The sequence below is a fragment of the Armigeres subalbatus genome, chromosome 3, assembly GCF_024139115.2.
Source record: "Armigeres subalbatus isolate Guangzhou_Male chromosome 3, GZ_Asu_2, whole genome shotgun sequence".
In the NCBI taxonomy this organism is placed as follows: domain Eukaryota; kingdom Metazoa; phylum Arthropoda; class Insecta; order Diptera; family Culicidae; genus Armigeres; species Armigeres subalbatus.
This window is the reverse complement of record NC_085141.1, coordinates 252,813,300-252,833,479: the sequence shown is the minus strand read 5'-3', so window position 1 is coordinate 252,833,479 and position 20,180 is coordinate 252,813,300. Positions and strand designations below refer to the sequence as shown.

General features: G+C 39.2%; 1 protein-coding gene across 3 annotated transcripts in view; it reads right to left on the bottom strand.

The window, feature by feature from the left end:
* The window catches only part of LOC134223585 (plectin-like), a 539,529-nt gene that overhangs the window by 183,146 nt on the left and 336,203 nt on the right, over window positions 1–20,180 (bottom strand). The window contains exon 2 of one of the 3 annotated variants that reach the window (XM_062702762.1): window positions 18,325–19,321. The exons of the other annotated variants lie outside the window; for them this stretch is intronic. Within the exon in view, the coding sequence (XP_062558746.1) occupies window positions 18,325–18,697 (373 nt within the window). The 5' untranslated portion in view covers window positions 18,698–19,321. The remainder of the gene's footprint in view (window positions 1–18,324; window positions 19,322–20,180) is intronic. 3 annotated transcript variants of the gene reach the window in all.

The following is a 20,180-nucleotide window of genomic DNA, read 5'->3' as shown; positions in this document are numbered from 1 at the left end:
TTTTCTCTCGTGCTGCTTGTTTAGTAAAAATGTTTTAGTGCGGAAAAAGACTTTTTACGCAGTTAATTAAGTGCGTTTTCAGTAAACTAGTGGTGCGCTGAACGTCCACAACCGGAGTAGTGATTTCTATCATTGTGTTTCACAACTGAAAATACGGGATCCGTCATCGAGATACTTTAGTTCGGAAGTTCATTTGAAGCATGAAGGTAAGTTTCCGATCAGCGGGAACTGCATTTCATTTCAAATTGTACATACGATAATATACTCTTTTCATTGCAGTCATCGCAGGATTTGGCGAACTTTTTTCCCACGAACGATTTGATTGCAGGACGCTGTAAAGAAATCATTCCGATAGGTAAGTACCCCATCGTTGATTATGAATCGGAAGTCATTTTTTTTTTGGTTTTGTCAGACAGCAAGGCGAAGGAGAACTGGTGCTACCTCGACACAACGATTGCTCGAATAAAGTGGACAATCCCGCGGATACTCGAGAGGGTGAGAATTTCCAACCAGAATGTGCGACGCTGCCAAGTCAAAACTCAATTTTCGAAACGACTTATCTGCTTTTGTAAACAAAGATTGAAACATCGATTCTACGAATCTTATTGCACTCCCACGCAAACCAACACTATCAATAGGCAGGTGAAGGCTTGAACTACCTGTTGGTGGTGTTGGTTTGCGTGGAAGTGCTCTCAGATTCGTCAAATCGACGTTCGAATTTTTGTTTACAAAAGCAGAAAAGTAAAGTTTTTATGAATGATCCAATTCATCCCAATTATTCCCATGAATGATATGGCTCTTCCAAACGAACAAGATTACCATCAGATTTAAACGCAAATTTCTGTACAGGGCTGTTTCGCCACCATGAACACAGGGCTGTTAATTTAAAAAATTAAACTTTTAAAGAATATCAAAATTTAAAAATATTTATATCCACAAATTTGGAAATTTTCAAATTCAATTGAAACTTTTAAAATTTGAAAATCAATATTCAAAAATAAAAAAAAATAAAAATAAGAACACCAAAAATTTAAAATTTATAGGGTAAAATGTCCAATAGTGGACCCCCTAGTAGCGAAATTTTGCTCTTCCTGGCATAAGGAGTGGAAATTTTCAACATATTAATTCTGCGTGATATCTAATATCAAGCTCTGCATCTCCTCTTTACGATACATACATAAAACACTCAAATACTCGATGTTATTCGATGAAATTAACATTTTAAAGTCTGACTGAATTCGCCCTATAGTAGACCCCCTGGGGGTCCATAATAGGAAATTGCTTCCCTATAATCGACACTTCATTTGATTTTTATGTTCCGTTTCGGGACGTTCTTCTTCCCTATTCAATTTTATGAAATTTGGCCACAATATTCTTTGATAGGGGAACTGTACCGTTTTTGGCCATGTTCCTAATTTGGCAAATTTTGTGAATAGCTCCAAAAATGAAGCAATTCACGAGGGTTTCATTAGTTCCAACAAGAGATACATCTCTCACACTTCTACACTGCTTTTAACTGACCGATTATTTTGGAAAAATATGTATCTTTCAGGGTTGGATAAATTAGGCACTAAGGTGGTCAAAACCGATGCACTTCCCCTATGCAAAGAATGTTTAGGGCAAATTTGAGCATAATCAGTCATAAAAAAACCCTGACAATAATCGAACAAAACCTACCGAAGCCGTAATTCCCCCTATTTATAAATTTTAAAATTTAGGAACTTAAAAATTAAAAAAATAGGAATTTAAAAATGTATGAATTAAGGTTTCTCTAGGAATTCCTTAGGTTGTTCCTCCGGGAATTCCTTCGGATGTTCCTCCAGGAATTCCTTCGGAAGTTTATCCAGGAATTCCTTCGGAAGTTTATCCAGGAATTCCTTCGGATGTTCCTCCAGGAATTCTTTCGGAAGTTCCTCCAGGAATTCTTTCGGAAGTTCCTCTAGGAATTCCTTTTGAAGTTTCTCCAGGAATTTATTCCAAAGTTCCTCCAGGAGTTCTTTCGGATGTTCCTCCAGGAATTCCTTCAGATGTTCCTCCAGGAATTCTTTCGGATGTTCCTCCAGAAATTCTTTCGGAAGTTTCTCCAGGAATTCCTTCGGAAGTTCCTCCAGGAATTTCTCCGGAAGTTTCTCCAGGAATTTCTTCTGAAGTTCCTCCAGGAATTCCTTCGGAAGTTCCTCCAGAAATTCCCTCGGATGTTCCTCCACAAATTCCTTCGGAAATTCGTCCAAGAATTTCTTCAAAAGTTTCTCCAGGAATTCCTTCAGAAGTTTCTCCATGAATTCCTTCGGAAGATCCTCCAAGGATTCCTTCGGAAGTTCCTCCAGGAATTCCTTCGGAAGTTCCTCCAGGAATTTTTTCGGAAGTTTCTTCAGGAATTCCTTCTGAAATTCCTCCAGGTATTCCTTCGGAAGTTCCTCCAGAAATTCCCTCGGATGTTCCTCCACAAATTCCTTCGGAAATTCGTTCAAGAATTTCTTCAAAAGTTTCTCCAGGAATTCCTTCGGATGTTCCTCCAGGAATTCCTTCGGATGTGCCTCCAGGAATTCCTTCGGATGTTCCTCCAGGAATTCCTTCGGATGTGCCTCCAGGAATTCCTTCGGAAGTTTATCCAGAATTCCTTCGGAAGTTACTCCAGGATTTCCTTCGGATGTTCCTCCAGGAATTCCTTCGGATGTTCCTCCAGGAATTCCTTCGGAAGTTCCTCCAGGAATTCCTTCGGAAGTTCCTCCAGGAATTCCTTCGGAAGTTACTCCAGGATTTCCTTCGGATGTTCCTCCAGGAATTCCTTCGGAAGTTCCTCCAGGAATTCCTTCGGAAGTTTCTCCAGGAATTCCTTCGGAAGTTCCTCCAGGAATTCCTTCGGAAGCTCCTCCAGGAATTCCTTCGGAAGTTTCTCCAGGAATTCCTTCGGATGTTCCTCCAGGAATTCCTTCGGAAGTTCCTCCATGAATTCTTTCGGAAATTCCTCCAGGAATTCCTTCGGAAGTTCCTCCAGGAATTCATTTGGAAGTTCCTCCAGGGATTCTTTCGGAAGTTCCTCCAGGAATTCCTTCGGAAGTACCTCCAGGAATTCTTTCGGAAGTTCCTCCAAAAATTCCTTCGGAAATTCCTCCAGAAATTCCTTTGGAAATTCTTCTAGAAATTCTTTCAGAAATTTTAAATTTTAATTTTTTTTAAATTTTAAAGCTTTAAAATTTTTAATTTTTTGAATTTATGAAATTTTAAAATGAAAAAATGAAAAATAAAAAAATTGGTGAATTAAAAATTCAAAAATTTAAATTTTTTTAAAAAATTTAAAATCTTAAAATATAAAAACAAATTAAAATTTCAAAATTTTTAAAGTTAAAAAAGTAGAAACTTTCAAAATTTTAAAATTTCAATATTCTAATATTTCAAAATATCAATATTTAAAAATTTAAAAATTAAAAAAAATTAAAAATTTAAAAATTTCAAAATTTCAAAATTTAAAAACTTTAAAATTTAAAATTCTAAAATTGAAAATTTCAAGAATTCCGAAGGACTTTCTAAAGAAATTTCCGAAGGAATTTCTAGAGGAATTCCCGAAAGAATTTCTAAAGGAATTTCTGAAGGAATTCCTGGAGGAACAACCGAAAGAATCCCTGGAGAAACATCCCAAAGAGTTTCGGGAGAAACTTCAGAAGGAATTCCTGGAGGAACATCCTAAAGAATCCCTGGAGGAACTTTCGAAGGAATTCCTGGAGGAACTTTCGAAGGAATTCCTGGAAGAACTTTCGAAGGAACTCCTGGAGGAACTTCCGATATAATTCCTGGAGGAACTTCCGAGGGAACTCCTGGAGGAACTTCCGTAAGAATTCCTGGAGGAACTTACGTAAGAATTCCTGGAGGAACTTCCGAAAGAATTCTTGGACGAACTTCCGATGGAATTCCTGGAGGAACTTCCGAAGAAATTCCTGGAGGAAATTCCGAAGAAATTCCTGGAGGAAATTCCGACGAAATTCCTGGAAGAAATTCCGAAGGAATTCCTGGAGGAACTTCCGAAGGAATTCCTGGAGAAACTTCCGAAGGAATTCCTGGAGAAACTTCCGAAGGAATTCCTGAAGAAACTTCCGAAGGAATTCCTGAAAGAACTTCCGAAGGAATTCCTGAAGAAACTTCCGAAGAAATTCCCGAAGGAGCTTCCGAAGGAATTCCTGGAGGATTTTTCAAAGTAACTTTTGAAGGAATTTCTAGAGAAACTTTCGAAGGAATTTCTGGAGGAATTTCCGAAGTAATTCCTGGAGGAACATCCGAAAGAATTCCTGGAGGAAGTTCCGAAGGAATACCTGGAGGAATTTCAGAAGGAATTCCTGAAGAAACTTCCGAAAGAATTCCTGGAGGAATTTCCAAAAGAATTCCTGGAGAAACTTCCGAAGGAATTCTTGGAAGAACTTCCGAAAGAATTTCTGGAGTAAATTCCAAAGGAATTTCTGGAGGAACTTCCGATGGAATTCCTGGAGGAACTTCCGATGGAATTCTTGGAGGAACTTCCGAAGGAATTCCTGGAGGATCTTTCGAAGGAATTCCTGGAGGAACTTCCGAAGGAATTCCTGGAGGAACTTCCGAAGGAATTCCTGGAGGAACTTCCGAAGGAATTCCTGGAGGAACTTCCGAAGGAACTCCTGGAGGAACTTCCGAAAGGAATTCCTGGAGGAACGCCCAAAACATTCCTGGAGGAACATCCGAAAGAATTTCAGGAGAAACATCCGGAAGATTTCCAGGAGTAACATCCAAAAGAACTCCTGGAGGAACTTCAAAAGGAATTTCTGAAATAACATCCGAAGGAATTGTTGGAGGTACTTCCGAAGGAATTTTCGGAGGAACATCCGAAGGAATTCTTGGAGGAACTTTCGAAGGAATTTCTGGAGGAACTTCCGAAGGAATTCCTTGAGGAACGCCCAAAAGAATTCCTGGAAGAACATCCGAAAGAATTCCAGGAGGAACATCCGAAGGAATTCCTGGAGGAACTTCCGGAGAAATTCCTGGAGGAACTTCCGAAGAAATTCCTGGAGGAACACTGAAAGAAATTCCGAAAGAATTCTAGGAGGAACTTCTTGTGGAGCTTTTGGAGAAATTCTATAGAATTTTAAATGCATGAAACATGCGAAAGCCGACCCACTTTGCTGCACTTGGCTCGAAAAATCTATCACGCCGCCGCAAAGGAAGCAGAGACAAAAATATTCTGGCAATTCCATTGAGTTTTTGAATAAAAATTTCAGAATTTATGCATCCATGCATCCAAAAATATCTTAAGCCATAAATTTTTATCAATGTTAAGCAATGTTGAAAAATAAGTCTCATAATAAATTGTTTTTAATTGATACTAATGAATTTTTTACTATGAAAGAAAATTCCCGATCCCCCAAAACCCACTGCACAAAATCCACTGGCTTTTACATCGATCTTGCCATTACGTCGAATATATTACGTCGCTTATTCATTACATCGCCTCATTTTGAAAGCAAAATAGGAAGTACGTCACTTTTTTGTCGCTCATATATGATGTAATATTACAAAGCATTTACGACGGGGATGATGTGCAGCAAATCGAGTGTAATATTACTTTTTATTTTTTACTGTGTAGTCTCAAGTTTCTTTTCCGGAACCTTGAACAATCTCTTTGATTGCTGACCCACCTACTCCTACGATCGCACCTTGAAGTGAAGGTGATGGATAGCCAGCCTCCAAATGCATGTCCAGTTTGGACTCCACACTTGAGCTGGACCCTTCCCGTCGCATCGCCGCGTAGCCAAACACACTTTACACCATGGTAGTAGGTCACCAAAACATCACGCGAGGCGTGCTCCGAAACGAGAGATACCACCGCCGCAATCGTTGCCGCCACTGCACTGCACCGTGGTGACCCAGATCAGCGCGGATGGATGTGGGAGCATCCGGAGATGGAAAAATAGCCAATTCCTTCGTCGCACCTTCACCGTCAGCATCAGTCGTTGGCGTCTATTGCACGCTGAAGGTGATCGTCTGCGTGTCAAAGCTTCTCTGAAAGCTGTCCGGGTGTGGGTGTCGGCTTTGGGATTGACACACCGTACCGAGTGGCCGTGTAGCAGAACGCGCCAAGTAGGCAGGTATAATAAAATATAAAGTTGGACACTTTAAATGGTGGGAGATCCGAGAACAATTCAAGGTCAGAAAGTGTATCACCGAGGGAGAACCGAACCGTCCGTGGTCTCATCGTGAAATCGGATACGATTGAATGAAAAGTTTTGCGTGCTGCTGGTTGAGGTCTATAGCTGTTGCTGTTATAGCGACCAATGGAAGGAAAAATCTTGGATTTTTCGAGTTATTTAAATGAGGGTTTGGATTAATCAACACTAATAGCAAATTGAGGTGAAAGTAATTTTAGCTCTCAGCTGCTAGGTCAAATATAATTGCATTTATTCGAAAAATCATTGCGTTGAATGAATTACTTTGACACTCAGTGATACTTTGGCGACATGCTCGAAATATGACGTACGAAAAAAAGTTAAAAGTTGTAATTGTTGAGCTGCATAAATAAAACTCAAAGTGTAACTAGATCCGAGAAACGCAATACGCCATGAACCCATGTCGATGATTTAATAATTAGAAGGGTAAACACAATGATAATCGGATTCGTTTCTGCGGTGCTTTTCTTTGGTGGGGGGAGGGGGAAACAATCGTAGCGTACGACGACACCCAAGATTCATCACTCGAACGGAGTGTCCAATCGCGGTGGTTTCAAATGTTGAAATTAGAAGCCGAACGGATAAATGATGCGGGCCGGTTTAAGTCTTCGTCGTTCATTGTTGTGTGGTCGTCGTCATCGTCACCGACACCGTGGATGACGAAATTCGTGATCGCAAACGTGGGGTGCTGATGGTGGAATCTTTTGTCGGAATTTTCGTCGCAACGCTTCCTGGGCCTGGCCTGCTGCAAGAGGTTCATTTGAAAACAATAGTCTATTCGTGATGATTCGGGTTATTCCGGAACGAATTAATGATACCACTACCATACCGGCTGATGCAGATTTGAGCGATTTTTTTAAAATTCTTTTTGATGAGTCAGTTTTATATCTTAAATGACACAAATTCCAAGAAACGTTCAGTTCTTATTTATTTTAGATTTTCATCTCTGATTTTATTTTTTATTTTTTGTTTCGATTCATTTAAATAAAAACTCTGAGCTATTTCTCTATAAGACGTGTAAGCCTATTGGATATAATTAAGCAAAGTTCATCAGAATACAAAGTATTCATATCTCTTCACGCCAACCAATTGCTCAGATTCAATTTGGACAACAATCATATTATGATCTCATGATAGATGTTTCGGAACCTGCGTGAACTATTCAGCCATTTCTTCGAAACGACTGTCACACATTCGACAACCATAAATTCCAATCAACGATTTCTTCATAAGGGACTTCAACACTTCTAAATTGCTCAATTGATGTCATTTGTCAGGCATTTATTCTACATGTGGTGGCATCACCAACGAAGCACATCTTCTACCGCAAAATTCTTCAACGGAGAGACATAAAATTGGCGGTGACTTGACCGAAGAAGGTTGAATGGAAGACAGCAAGTGCTTATACTTAGGCACAGACAAACAAACAAAACAAAAAATCCCGATTAATCAGCTGAAAACGATTAACTCACGCGCTTCGAATGGGGACCAAACATATGAGCAACGAACTTGTCGTCGTCGTCGTAAACAAACATTAAGCGCTAACAGGCTGGCCTGGCATCGATGACGGCACTGTGCGCTGCGGCACGGATAAAGCTCGGACAGGAAACCGCATTGTCGTCAAATTCAGAACGGTTTGCCGTCACCGTCGTCAGTTCATTTTGGATTTACGAAAAGTCACCTGAGTGTGGCCAATCGAAGATTTGCCAAGTGCTCGTCATCCGGAGCGAATGTTTGCCGAATATCGGATTCGGCGGTGAGCATATCAAGCGGCGGCCGCTTGAAGTTGGACAGGGGTTCCCGAACGATTTGGAATTGACAATAGAGCAAATAATAGAAATAAATAAAAATATTCATAAACGTACAGGAAATTTACGTTGGAAATATAATTAATTCAGTATTATAGTATTTACTAATTTTTATTTTCCACTTGTCCGTGTAATAACCCATCCTCGCCACGCTCCTCCAAGGGGCAATCATGTTTTCATAAATAACACTGAATGACAAAATTAGAAAAAGTTTTTGTATTTGCGATGCTCATGTGTTGCATTTGTAGCTCTTGACCTCTAAAATCGACTGGTTACTGGCGTTTTTTGTTTGATTGGGAAAATTCCGAGATTATTTGGTCACAAAGTTGGAAAAGGTACATCGCTTTAACGGCGTTGAAGTCACTTGCATGTTTGCATGATTGCATGTTCATGTAAGTTAAAATACTAAGTTATTACAAAATCTGAATTAGACCTGTGCGCCGCCGCCGACGATTTTCTCACGCCACTGCCGCCGTCAAAAATGAAATTGCCCACACAGACGAATATTTTTAAACCACGCCACGACAAACTTTTTTTGAAATAATTCATGAACGTCTACTTCTAGAATTACTACAGAAACTCTTTTAGAAACTCAACTTCTCTGGAAGAGTCATTGAAAGATGTTTTACGGATATTCTTGTTGGTATTTTTGAGAGACTTCTTGGAGAATTTTTAAAGAAGTATCTGAAGTTTCCAAAATAATTTCCTTATGATATGTCGGAGGAGTTTTCCTGGAAATTTCCGAAAAAATCCTGTAGGATTTGCTGCGCGTATTTTTCAGAAGTTTCCGTGGAAATTACTGGGGAGATGCTTGGAAGAATTGGTGGAAGAGTTCTTGAAAAAAAATTCGGAAGAATTCTCAAACAAACTTCCGGAGAATTAATTTCCAGGATAATTTATTTGTGCACGACTTTACGGAAGAATCCTTGGAGGAAATTTGGGGTAGAAAATTCTGGAAGAATTACCAGAGAAATACGCTGAAGATTCTCTAGATCTAGATTTCGTTTTAATTATGTCGACTGTTAGCAATGTACTTTTCGGTGATTATTTGGCGTTTCAGTCTGTATTTTGAATGAATAACATCTATACGTTTTCTTTCTCCAATGTTTCGATCCTTATTGGATCTTTTTCAGGGATCGATCGATCGAAAGATCTAGATTTAGACATTTAATTTCCATAAGAAGTTCTTCAAGAATTCCCGGGAGGTGGGTGTAGTGGAACTCCATATGGATTTTGGAAGGAACTCAGAAGAAATATAAGAAATAAGTGATAATTTCTGTAGAGTATGCGAAGTAATTTATCAAGTGTTATTGGAGGAGTTTTTTGAGGAACTCCAGAGAGAATTTTAAAAGAAATTCCAATGAGTAATTATTTAAGAAATTACAGGACTTCCCAGGGATTTCCTGAACAAACAACCTGAATCATTCATATAGGAACTTTCGGTGGAATTGAAACGTTTTTGAAGGGATTACCAAAAGGATTCCTGAAGGCACTTCCGGAAAAAAAAACCCTGTGGGAAATCCTGGAGGAGCTTTCGGAGAAATTCTTGGCAGAATTTCCGAAAGAATTTCTGGACAAACTACCAAACGAATTCCAGGAGGAACTTCTGGCTTATTTTCTGGAGAACTTCCGGAGGAATTTCTGGAGCAATTCCAGGAGGAACTTCCGGGAGAATACCTCGAGGAAGTTTCGGAGCAATTCCTGAAGCAGCTTTCAGAGGTCATCCTGGTGGAAATCACGAAGGAATTTGTGAAAAAAATTGGAAAATTGTTATTGCTTGGAATAAGCTCACGCCAACTCCCGCCCCCGCGCCGCCGCCGCCGTTTATCAACGGCGTGACGCCGCCATGCCGCCACCGCTGGCTAAAAATGATCTATCACGCCGCCGCCGATAAATTTTCAATCGGCGCACAAATCTGAATGTCCTCATGAGTATTTTTTAGGATAAAATGGGTCCATGTGAAAAGATAGGAATAGATTTTAAAAACTGCAACTGTAAATTTCAACACAACCATTTTATTAAATAAATGAACAAGCGTGCAAGCATGAACCTAATTGCATGTTGGGAAGTACATGTTCTTGAACAACATCTCGAATACTGCGATAAATAAATCACTAGAATTATTATTTCAAACAGCAGGTTCCCGGGCGTCTTCTAAGCGATTTTCACAATTATTTCACGATTGTCTCATCTAGTTTCATGTAGCAAACTAGCGATTGTTATGATTCAAGAGATCCTCATTTTTTCGCAAGATCAGCTGGAGTACGATTGCTGTCATTTAGAATGTAGATAATTTCGATTACCTAAATTCAATATGAGTCAAATTTACCGATTCAGATGAACTTCACAACGGAAATCAACCTAGTTTGTCCATTCAAGCCCATGAAGCCCTTGCGTATAATATTGGTTTGATGCAGAGGTTCTAGGTTCTCCAAATTGTTCTGGAATTCAGATCAATTGGTCTACAACTACTCCTGGTATGAAAACGGAATCAACCCAGCATGTCCATACAAGTCCCTAGAGCTCTTGCATATTATGTGCAGTCCAAATTAGTTCGATGCAGATGTTCTAGGTTCTCCAAATTGTTCTGGAGTTCATAATTATTAATCTTTCAGACCAACTTCTTGTGGTATCAAGCCTAAATCAAGCCAGCATGTCCATACAAGTCCCTCGAGTCCTTGCATATTATGTGCATTTCAAATTAGTTTGATGCAGATGTTCTAGGCTTTCCAAATTGTTCTGGAGTTCAGATTAATTAGTCTCTCAGTTCAAATCCAGTCTACCAGGCTAAAGTTGATTTTACAAATATTTAGAAGTATTTTTCATTCGCCATCACGTTTTGCATGTTCTTATTTTTTAAAGCAATTTTAATTCTAAATATTTTTTTGAAGAATCACTGTTTTTACTCGAAAAATAATCAACCAAATACATATATGGGATGAAACAAATATTTTAATTTATTCATCTTACTTATCCTCATATTTTTTCCTTGTCAAATCATCATCGTGAGGAGACTAAAACCAAATTGGAAATTTCAAGAAATGAAGATTGGAATTTTTAAATAAATTTCGCGAAAGCCCGAAAATTATAAAAATTGAAATTTTATTCCTCTAGTCTAAATAGATCAAACGCAAAAATGGGTCAAACATCCGAATAGAATAATTTCCATTAAAATTAAATTCTTTACTACTAATCGACTAATCACGCTGATATTGGCATAATCAGCACTAATACCAAATAGCTGATGATTAAGTGGATCCACATCTTTCTGTCTACTACATTGGTCACAGAAATCTCGACATAGTTGGTGCAGTTGAACGACCGAAAGCCATTTGACCGAATGCAACTTGGCCGAAAAAACACGTTAGGCCGTGAGTCATCCACCTGAATTTCATTCAGCCGAAATGGTTAACAAGCCGGAAATTAAATGGCCGAATATTTCGATACAATCAAACAAGTCATTGAATGTCGTTTCGCCAAAATGTTATTTAGCCGAAGATGCAGTTTGGTCATTTGGCCGAAAATGTTACTCCACCGAACGGGTCACTAGACCGAACAAGTAATTTGACCGAAAATGTCATTTAGCCGAACGAATCCTTCAGTCGAAATATCGATTATCCAAATCCAATCCGCCAAGTGACCTGCTGATCGAAGCTCTTATAGCCGAACGGGTTCTTTAGTCGTTTAGTCGCTTGGCCAAACAGGACGCTTGATCGAACAGCTGATTTGGCCTTACAGATCATACGACTGAAAATGTCATTTGGCCGAAAATACCCGTTGGCTGAACGGGTCATTTGGTTGAAAATATTTATTGACTGAACGGGTCATTTGACCGAAAACGTCGTTTCACCGAATATGGCGTTTGGCCGTAAGGTCATTTGACCGAACATGTTACTGTTCCGAACGGGTCATACAGCCGATCAGGTGATAAGACCAAAAATGTCGCATGGTCGAAGAGGTTATACGGCCGACTGTTTTGGTTGAACGGATTCTTCAGTCCAAAAGATCGTTTCGTCAAACAGGTCACTTGGCCGAACATCTAATTGGTCGCAAATGTCATTTTGCCTAACATTTTTTTTTTATTTCTAGCCCTAGGCTGGCTCACCTCTGATTTTGCCTAACAGATCATACCGCAAATGTAATTTGGCGGAAAATACCCAATGACTGCTTCCCGATCAGTTGGTCATAACAAAATTATATCACAATTATATTCATATGTGTTATAAATAACAATATCTGCAATACTTTTGTTATAAATTCTCTGTCACGGATGAAGAAAAGAATATTCCATGATCATCATAACATGCTTATAACACAATGTGATATAATAATTATGAATAGCAATACATTTAAAACAATCTGTGATAACTTTGTTACTTTCAATAACATAATTTGTAACCGTTTTAGTTTTTTCATCACTTTTCGTGTAACACATCGAGTTACATTTTTGTTCAATTAAAAACATAGGGGAACGGTTCGCCACTTCATCGCATAGCTCCTATTTCCATCCCATCAAAAACAAAGCAATGGTAAAGAATTTGTTTAGTTTATAATGTTTGTGATTTTTTCAGCAGTGAGCACGCATGTTGACAAAAAGAAGCGACGAATTTGGTGCCGTTTTTCTTTGTTTAGCGATGAGATGGATATATAATATTATATATACAGTGAGATGGAGATCGAAACATTTCCCCTATTTAGCAACGTTTTTGTTAAATTCAAAAGTTATTTTGTTACAATTTTTGTTGTTTTAGCTGGAGCTTGATTGACTGCCCGTAGTTGCTACTCCATTATGACCAGATGGAAGTTCATTTCCAGTTTTAGCGATTTCTAGAACATGAGAAATATGGAGAAAGATACAAAGTAGGAGAATGGAATGGACTTGGGATTGAACCCACGTCCTCCTGCGAATGAGGCAGCAGCAGTAGCCGTATGACTACCAAGCCCGTCATTTGTTACAATTGTTGTTGTTTCAACTACTAAAGGCACATATTTTATAATAACCTTTGTTGTAAAAAAATGCTGTAATAGAATAACAAGTTTTAAAATAAATCTGTTACCATCTACTAGACGGATTGGGACATTCGGCCGAGGATACCGTTTCGCCAAAAATCACACGGCGAAAATGTCATTTAGGCGGAAATGGGGATTAACCGGTCAGGTCCATGTAATTGGGCCGAACGGGTCATACGGCCGAAAAGGTACTATGACCAAAAACGTCACTTGGCTAAACAGATTATACGACCGAAATAGTCATTTAGCCGAACAGGTCCTACCGTCGAAAAAGTCGTTTAGCCAAACAGGTGACTTGACCAAAACAGCTCGTTTGCTCAAAAATGTCATTTGGCAGAACCGATAGTACCGCCGAAAATGTCATTTGGCCGAAAAAAAATCGTTGGCTGAAAGGGTCATTTGGCCGAACGGGTTATATGGTCCAAAATGTCGTTTGGCAAAAAAAATCGGACCAAATAACATAAACACATTACAAAACAAATGGAGCAGTAGGTTAAAAAATCAGCGAGAGCAGATGAGTATAGTTTAGTGTACTTTACTTTGGTCTTGATTATCCGTTCCAATCCGATTCGTTCCGTATCCAAATCATCCGTTCGGCAATATGAGAGTAGACGTTCCTTTCCTTTTGCACGCAATGCGATCATGCGATCAACGAAATATTTAACGGCGCCAGTGGTTGATGGGCAAGCGGGACTGCCTTTCACCTCAAAGCGGGCCTGGGTTCAATCCCAGTCGGCGCCGTTGGTATTTTCTAAAACGAAAAATCTTTGATTACGCCTTCCCGCGGATAGGAAGTAAAGTCGTAGGTCCCGGCCCATGTGTTGACTGAAGATACGGCCGATTCTACGATACGTTGAATCCAGGAGGAGTTGTTTTCCTGGTGTCGATGGTAGACTCCGAGAGGATATAGGCCGACGAAAAATGATATCAATAAACAGAACCAACGAAATGTTCGGATTGGCGGATTGGCTTGATTCGGATTGGCTTGTGACAGTGAGAATGGTTTTCTAATCGATGACTGCCATCGAACCCTGAAGAAGATCCCATCCCCGGATCGAAACGTCGGCGATGAAGTAAAACTGTCAACGCTATTACCCGTGACTGAAAGCCAATCCGAAAATTAAGTTACAAATTTCACAGTCGTAATCCACTAGCAATCTGTGTACCGAGTAGCACACTTGTCACATATCAGTCACTGTGACTCATATGCAACCAAATCCAGTCACATTGGAGTTGCTGCAACCAAATCGATCTGAACTGTGCTACTAGGATGGTTCTGTTTTGTCCGGACAATTGATTAAAAATTGAAAACTTCAGTGTAATTGTGTTTCCTTTGAACGCCGATCGTGTGAACCTCGAAATGTTTGGTTCTGCTTTGTGCGGATGAGTAAACTAAGCATTGTGTAAATTTTTCTTCACGGTAGGACAAGGAAAATGAATAATTATTCCTTGTTGGATACTTATTTAGTCGCATATCAAGGCGACTTCCTATAGATTACCTTCTCATTCACCCATATATTCTTTTCTCGAGACGCTCACGGAGATGCAGAGGGTTTATCGGTCTTTTGTAGCAATGAGTGTCGAACTATTTTTCCTCTCCTAATCCTAAATTAACTGTGAGGCCAATAAACCCGGCATCGTTATTGATCTTGAATTATGAAAACCTTTGAGCATGTGCAGTGAGAATGGTTTTCTAATCCCAAGAAAACTATTGAATTGGTGAGATGTGCATATTTGTTGTTTCTCGGCCGATCACGACTAGCAACTACTAAGTGTACAGTCAATCCAGCTGGGCTAAGCAAATCACCCGTTAGTCAATATGACATTTTCGGTCGTATGACCAGTTCTTTCAACGGGCCGTATGATCCATTCGGCCAAATCACATTTTCACTGGTATGATATATTCGTTCGAAAGACGTTTTCAATTGTAAGATCCGTTTGGCCAAATAATAGCAAGTCATTCGTAGCTTAGTTGGTTAAAAACAGCAGTCTTGTGTGCTGGGGGTCAAGGGTTCGAGTCCCATCGAAGGAAAGTGGTTGCCCCCAATAAATTTTTCAAATCAAATTCTTTCACATAATGTACATATTCACATCGGAGTTTTTCAGAACATTGTAGAAAACATTCTCGACAAAATTATATTTTTGACCTGATCGGCCAAGCGGAATTTTCTCCCAAATTATCTATTCGGCCGTATGGGTATGGCTCAATAACATTAATTGGCCAAATGACTTGTTCCGCGGCCGTAGGACTCGTTCGAACAGAATTTTTTGGCGGCCAAACGACATTTTCGAATGATCTGTTCCGCCAAACCTCTTCTTCGCCCAATTTCTTTGTTCGGCTAAATGGCTTCTTCGGGCAACCAACTTTTTTCGACCTAATAACAATTTTGGCCAAACGTTCAATTAAACTGACCAACTAGGTTCAAGTTAGTTCGAAATTATTTGGAAAGTTGAAGTGTGCGTGCAACTAATAGCTTTTGTGATCTTGGACATAAGACCGCCACTTTCGAGTCCCAGATGTTCCCGGAAGTGACCAGAGGTAGTCACAATACAAAAAAACAACTATAGGTCTCCAAGCCTTTAAAAAAGTTCGTTTTTGAAGTGAAATGTTAGTCTTTCGGTACAATTTTGTTGTACGATAAAGGCAAAAATCGTTATCGAATGACTGAAGTTTGACATGTCGTATCCTATGTTTTTTTTTTCAACCGGATTCAAGTCTTCCGCAAGATTTGCGGAATCGATTCCGAACGTTCTGAGACGTTTCGTATGATTCCAAAGAACATGGACAAATAAAATTAATTTCAATATGACTCAATCTTCTTCTTTCTATATAATAAAAATGAGTTGAGATTTCCTTCCTGACGATTTAACTCGCGAACGGGTTGACCGATATACAAGATTTTTTCATTAATCGATTTGTTTTGTTATCCGCAAGGTTTGTATGTACAAAAAGTTCTTGGTGAATTTAATGGGGAAATGTAAAAATCGTTAGAATACAATTTTGTGTCAGCTGTTGAGGAAAACAAAACAAACGCACTGAAATTGATCTAGAGTGCGGTGCTGCACATAGTTCATTGTAACATTCGCCACACCCGGGCAAAGCTGGGTTTCTTTCGCTAGTATGATAATAATTATATGACTCATAACCTCCAGAACCGGTTTCAGTGTGCCCAGAAGTGAGCATCATGCTTCCAAATATATCATGTATCGCCAAAGTTTTTTTTTTTTTCGCGATATGGTAATGAAAAGACGTTGTTGGTACGAATAAAAAAAAGAAAGGGTCTCCTAAATGGCCACCCAACAGACCTCACGGAGATTCCGTAAAAAATCCGAAACTAAGCCGACATGTTCAATCTATCTAGAGAGTTGATCTGATTATCAGGAGTGATGAATCTATGATAAATTTCTTATTATTGTTTGCAAAATTTTAAACAAAATTGAAAACGTTCAAAATTGAATGAGATTGAACCAAAGCATCATCGAAGTATGGTGACGCAAAAGAGGTTCGGTACTCGATGGTTAACAATCAAACAATTAGTGATAAACCGCATTATTTTCGCCGGTCGCATTTATTGAGCCATTTATCATCCGCATAATCCTGCTAAGTAGCTGCGTCTTCTCGGTGAATTTTAAAAATTCATTACATTTTATTTTTATTTTAATTACTTGTTATAAATTAGTTCTGTTGTGTGTTAAATTATATTCATTATTTTATTATTATTTTATTTCATCACGGAATGCAATATATCTAGTTTTTCCGAAAGAGAATAAACACGGCATTATAGTTTGTCGGCGGTCTTGGTTTCTGTATCACTTGTCTTGTTTATTTTGGCTTGTAATGATTGAGAGAACTATGCTTCTTTTATCGATAAAATGCCTTGTTTTTTGTTTCATATTTCTGTCACTGGTTCGGACCCGCATTTATTTTAAATCCGACACTAGCTTTTGTTTAGAATTTGTTTTTTGATATTTGATGTCAAGTTTTATTTAAATAACGCGCGAATCTCAAGAGCGTGCATGGACTGAAATTCGCCTTTATCATTTTGCTTAATTTTTCTCGTTCTCGTTTTACGTCGTTTTTATCGGTCGAGTAATGGAGCTTCAACTAAGATTTATGTAAGCCAGGGCACTAGACTAAAAACTGTGTCTCATCCCATGACGTCGAGAACCTATGTATGGAATGTCACTCCCAATGATTCATCATCCATCACTTAAAATATAAACGGAGCAGTTGGTACGAGTTATCCCCGTTCTAGGGCTTAGGTGTGGTAAGATGTTTAATAAAGTCGAATCATCCTCTTTTTAGGATTTTTTCACGACCTGTCCATGTATTAGTAAACAAAACAAAACAAGATTAACCATCATTGTCAAATTTGAAAAATAAATTTGATTCAAACGAATTTAAGTATTATAAGGAAAACTATTTGGCATTGAGTAATGCATGACAACTTCAGCCGCGATTCGCATAAGAGTAACACGTTTATTTTTGACGATATTGATTTTCTTCTAAACTAACTAAAAATGACCTAATGTTTAAGAAAAACTGATAAAAAAGTTGGATTTGTTCTACAAATTTGAAAATCAAAACCCACTTATGTTGTCCCATCTTGCTTTTTATTTGCATAGCAGTCACACTCCAGATTTTGATACATTTTTGCATAAAAAATAAATATAATTCTTGAGCATTTAATATTTCCTTATAAATGTATACAGATAAAGTATATTAAACCAAATATTCAGAAAGATTGCAGGTTATATCAATTGTTTTGAATATTTTGTGTTTCTCCATGTAAAACTAGTTTGAAAAATTCAACGGCATATTACTCAAGTTGAAGAAAACTGACATGGGACGTTTATGTGAATATGGGCAGTATTACATACTATTAAAATAAAAAGCATCCGAACAGATTTTTGAACAAGTGAAAAATACTTGTCGGGATAATTCAAAGCATATAATTTCAATACAGTAAATAGTTAGGTCATAAAAACAATCACAAAAGTGACCCGCTATTTATGGATTGGGAACTTCTGCTCAAGACAACAATAGCACCCACTTGAAGCCAACGGGGCAGATGCTAACCGGGCAAATCCGGTTCGCCATTCGCAACTCCAGCAGAACGGTCCGTTAGTTTCCAACCAACATCGACAGAAACCAAAAAAGAAGAAACAAAAAAAAAACAACACGCAAACAAAACACAGAAACATCAAACAGGAACAAACAAACCGAATTGCGGAGGAAAGATCCTCCGGGGCTCCGCGCGCCTATGCCGTACCTATCGTATCCCAGACAAACCGTTCCCAAATAGTCATCAACTGTGTACCTTTGAACTGGGTCAACGCATCCTCGTAGCCGCCCTGGCTGGTAACGTTGAGCGGCGATCCGGTGACCGGCGAGGCGCCACTAAACGAGTGCTTGTGGCGCTTGGCCGGCGTCCGGTGGTAGTAGTCGGCACCGCCGCCGCCATTGCTCGGACTCGGCGATCCTCCGTGGTGGTTGTTGTTGTTGTTGTTGGTCGTACTGTGATAGTAATGCTTACCACCGGAGTAACCTCCGGACGGGCTGCCACCACTGCCGAGACTATGTCGATGCTGGGGCGACTTCAGCGGCGGAGAAATGTCCCCATTGTTGTTATCGTACAGGGCTTCCCGCGGATCGAAGCCCAGCCGGTCCTTGTAGTAGGACTGTGTGGACATGGCTGTCACCGATCACTGGTCAATCTTCAATCCGAATCAGTTGACGCACTTTGAAATCACTTTTTACATTCAAATTCTTCCACCACGGTCGTCGTTCGGCTTTTATTCCCTCCGTTAATGGCACTATCTTCAGAATTCCGGATTTTATCTTTTTATTCTAATTTCGATCAAATCACTTAATATTCTAACGATTATTTTCCTTTCTCGCTTTTCGTTGCTTTATTGCTTCGCCTAATTAGCAATTCACTTCACTGTGGCAAACTTATGATTATTGGCCAAGTTTCGCATATTTTTGCGCACACACTCGGTCGCACTCACACAGAAAACGCTTCTGCGAGGAGCTGCAGCACTTCCTTCTGGGAGGGGAACTCCCTTGTTCAGAATTTCACTCCGTACGCAACTCCGCACAATGCAGTCGTCGTTGTTCAAGCGCAAAGTCCCCCGGTAGACATTGTTCGGGTTCTTTTCTTAACTACTTTTTTTTTCAGATGTTACTTTTTGAAATATTTTTTGATTCGCAGCACACAAAAAATACACAATTTTCGTATAGGTTCGTTTGGTTTCTCTTCTTTCGATTTTTTTTATTTGTATCTCGCTAGCTAATTATGAATATGAATCAAACAGCTGAAATGGGGGAAATGTTAAAATGGTAAGACTTCTTCACCACCACAAAACTGCGCCGCACTGCGCACACCTGAGAGAGCTGGGGTTCCGACCGCGACTGAACCACCATCGGCGAAAGAGTTCAAGAAGCTCACTCAGGTGGTTTGCACGTTCGGTTCGGCTGGGTGGAGGATTTACTACTCTGGCTCTGGCTGGCTCTGGAACGCATACCCAATACCCATACATTGACGCCGCGGACAAGAACGCAGAGAAGAGGGTTGTTGGCTTTCCCGAAAGAATTAACGCGAAGAGTGGATAATCGATAGGGTAATCAGATGGGTTGACAGAATTGGGTTTGATAAAGTGATAAAGAGTTCTCCATAAACTTTTTAATTATTTCTGCAACTGATCAATAGTTAATTAGTAGATTCATTAGATGTTAAATTAATAAAGCACATTTTCAAGTTTACTAAAATTGTATGAACAATCACATTTTCGATTTGCGCTGCTCCACCTGTTCCAATATAAAGCCTATCCACGTTAAATTTCGGACATTTAGGTAATGACCAATTGATTTGCCGCTCTTTCATCAATTTGGAGCTAAAACCAAAGCAGCACACAGATTTTGCTGTCATGTAAAGCGATCGTCTCAGTGATTTGAATTTTTTTAATCGCTTTGGAAGATGTATGTCAGAAATTAAACGTAAGCAAGCTTTATCTTAAGAAAATTATTTTGGGCTTTTTAAAAGAATGTCTTCACTTGTCATAAGAGTAAGATAAAACGAGTTTGTACAATCCCATTTAATTCCACCACTTAATTGTACCTTGACAGATACGTATTTCGACCTCAACAGTAAGGTCGTCTTCAGTGTCTCGTACT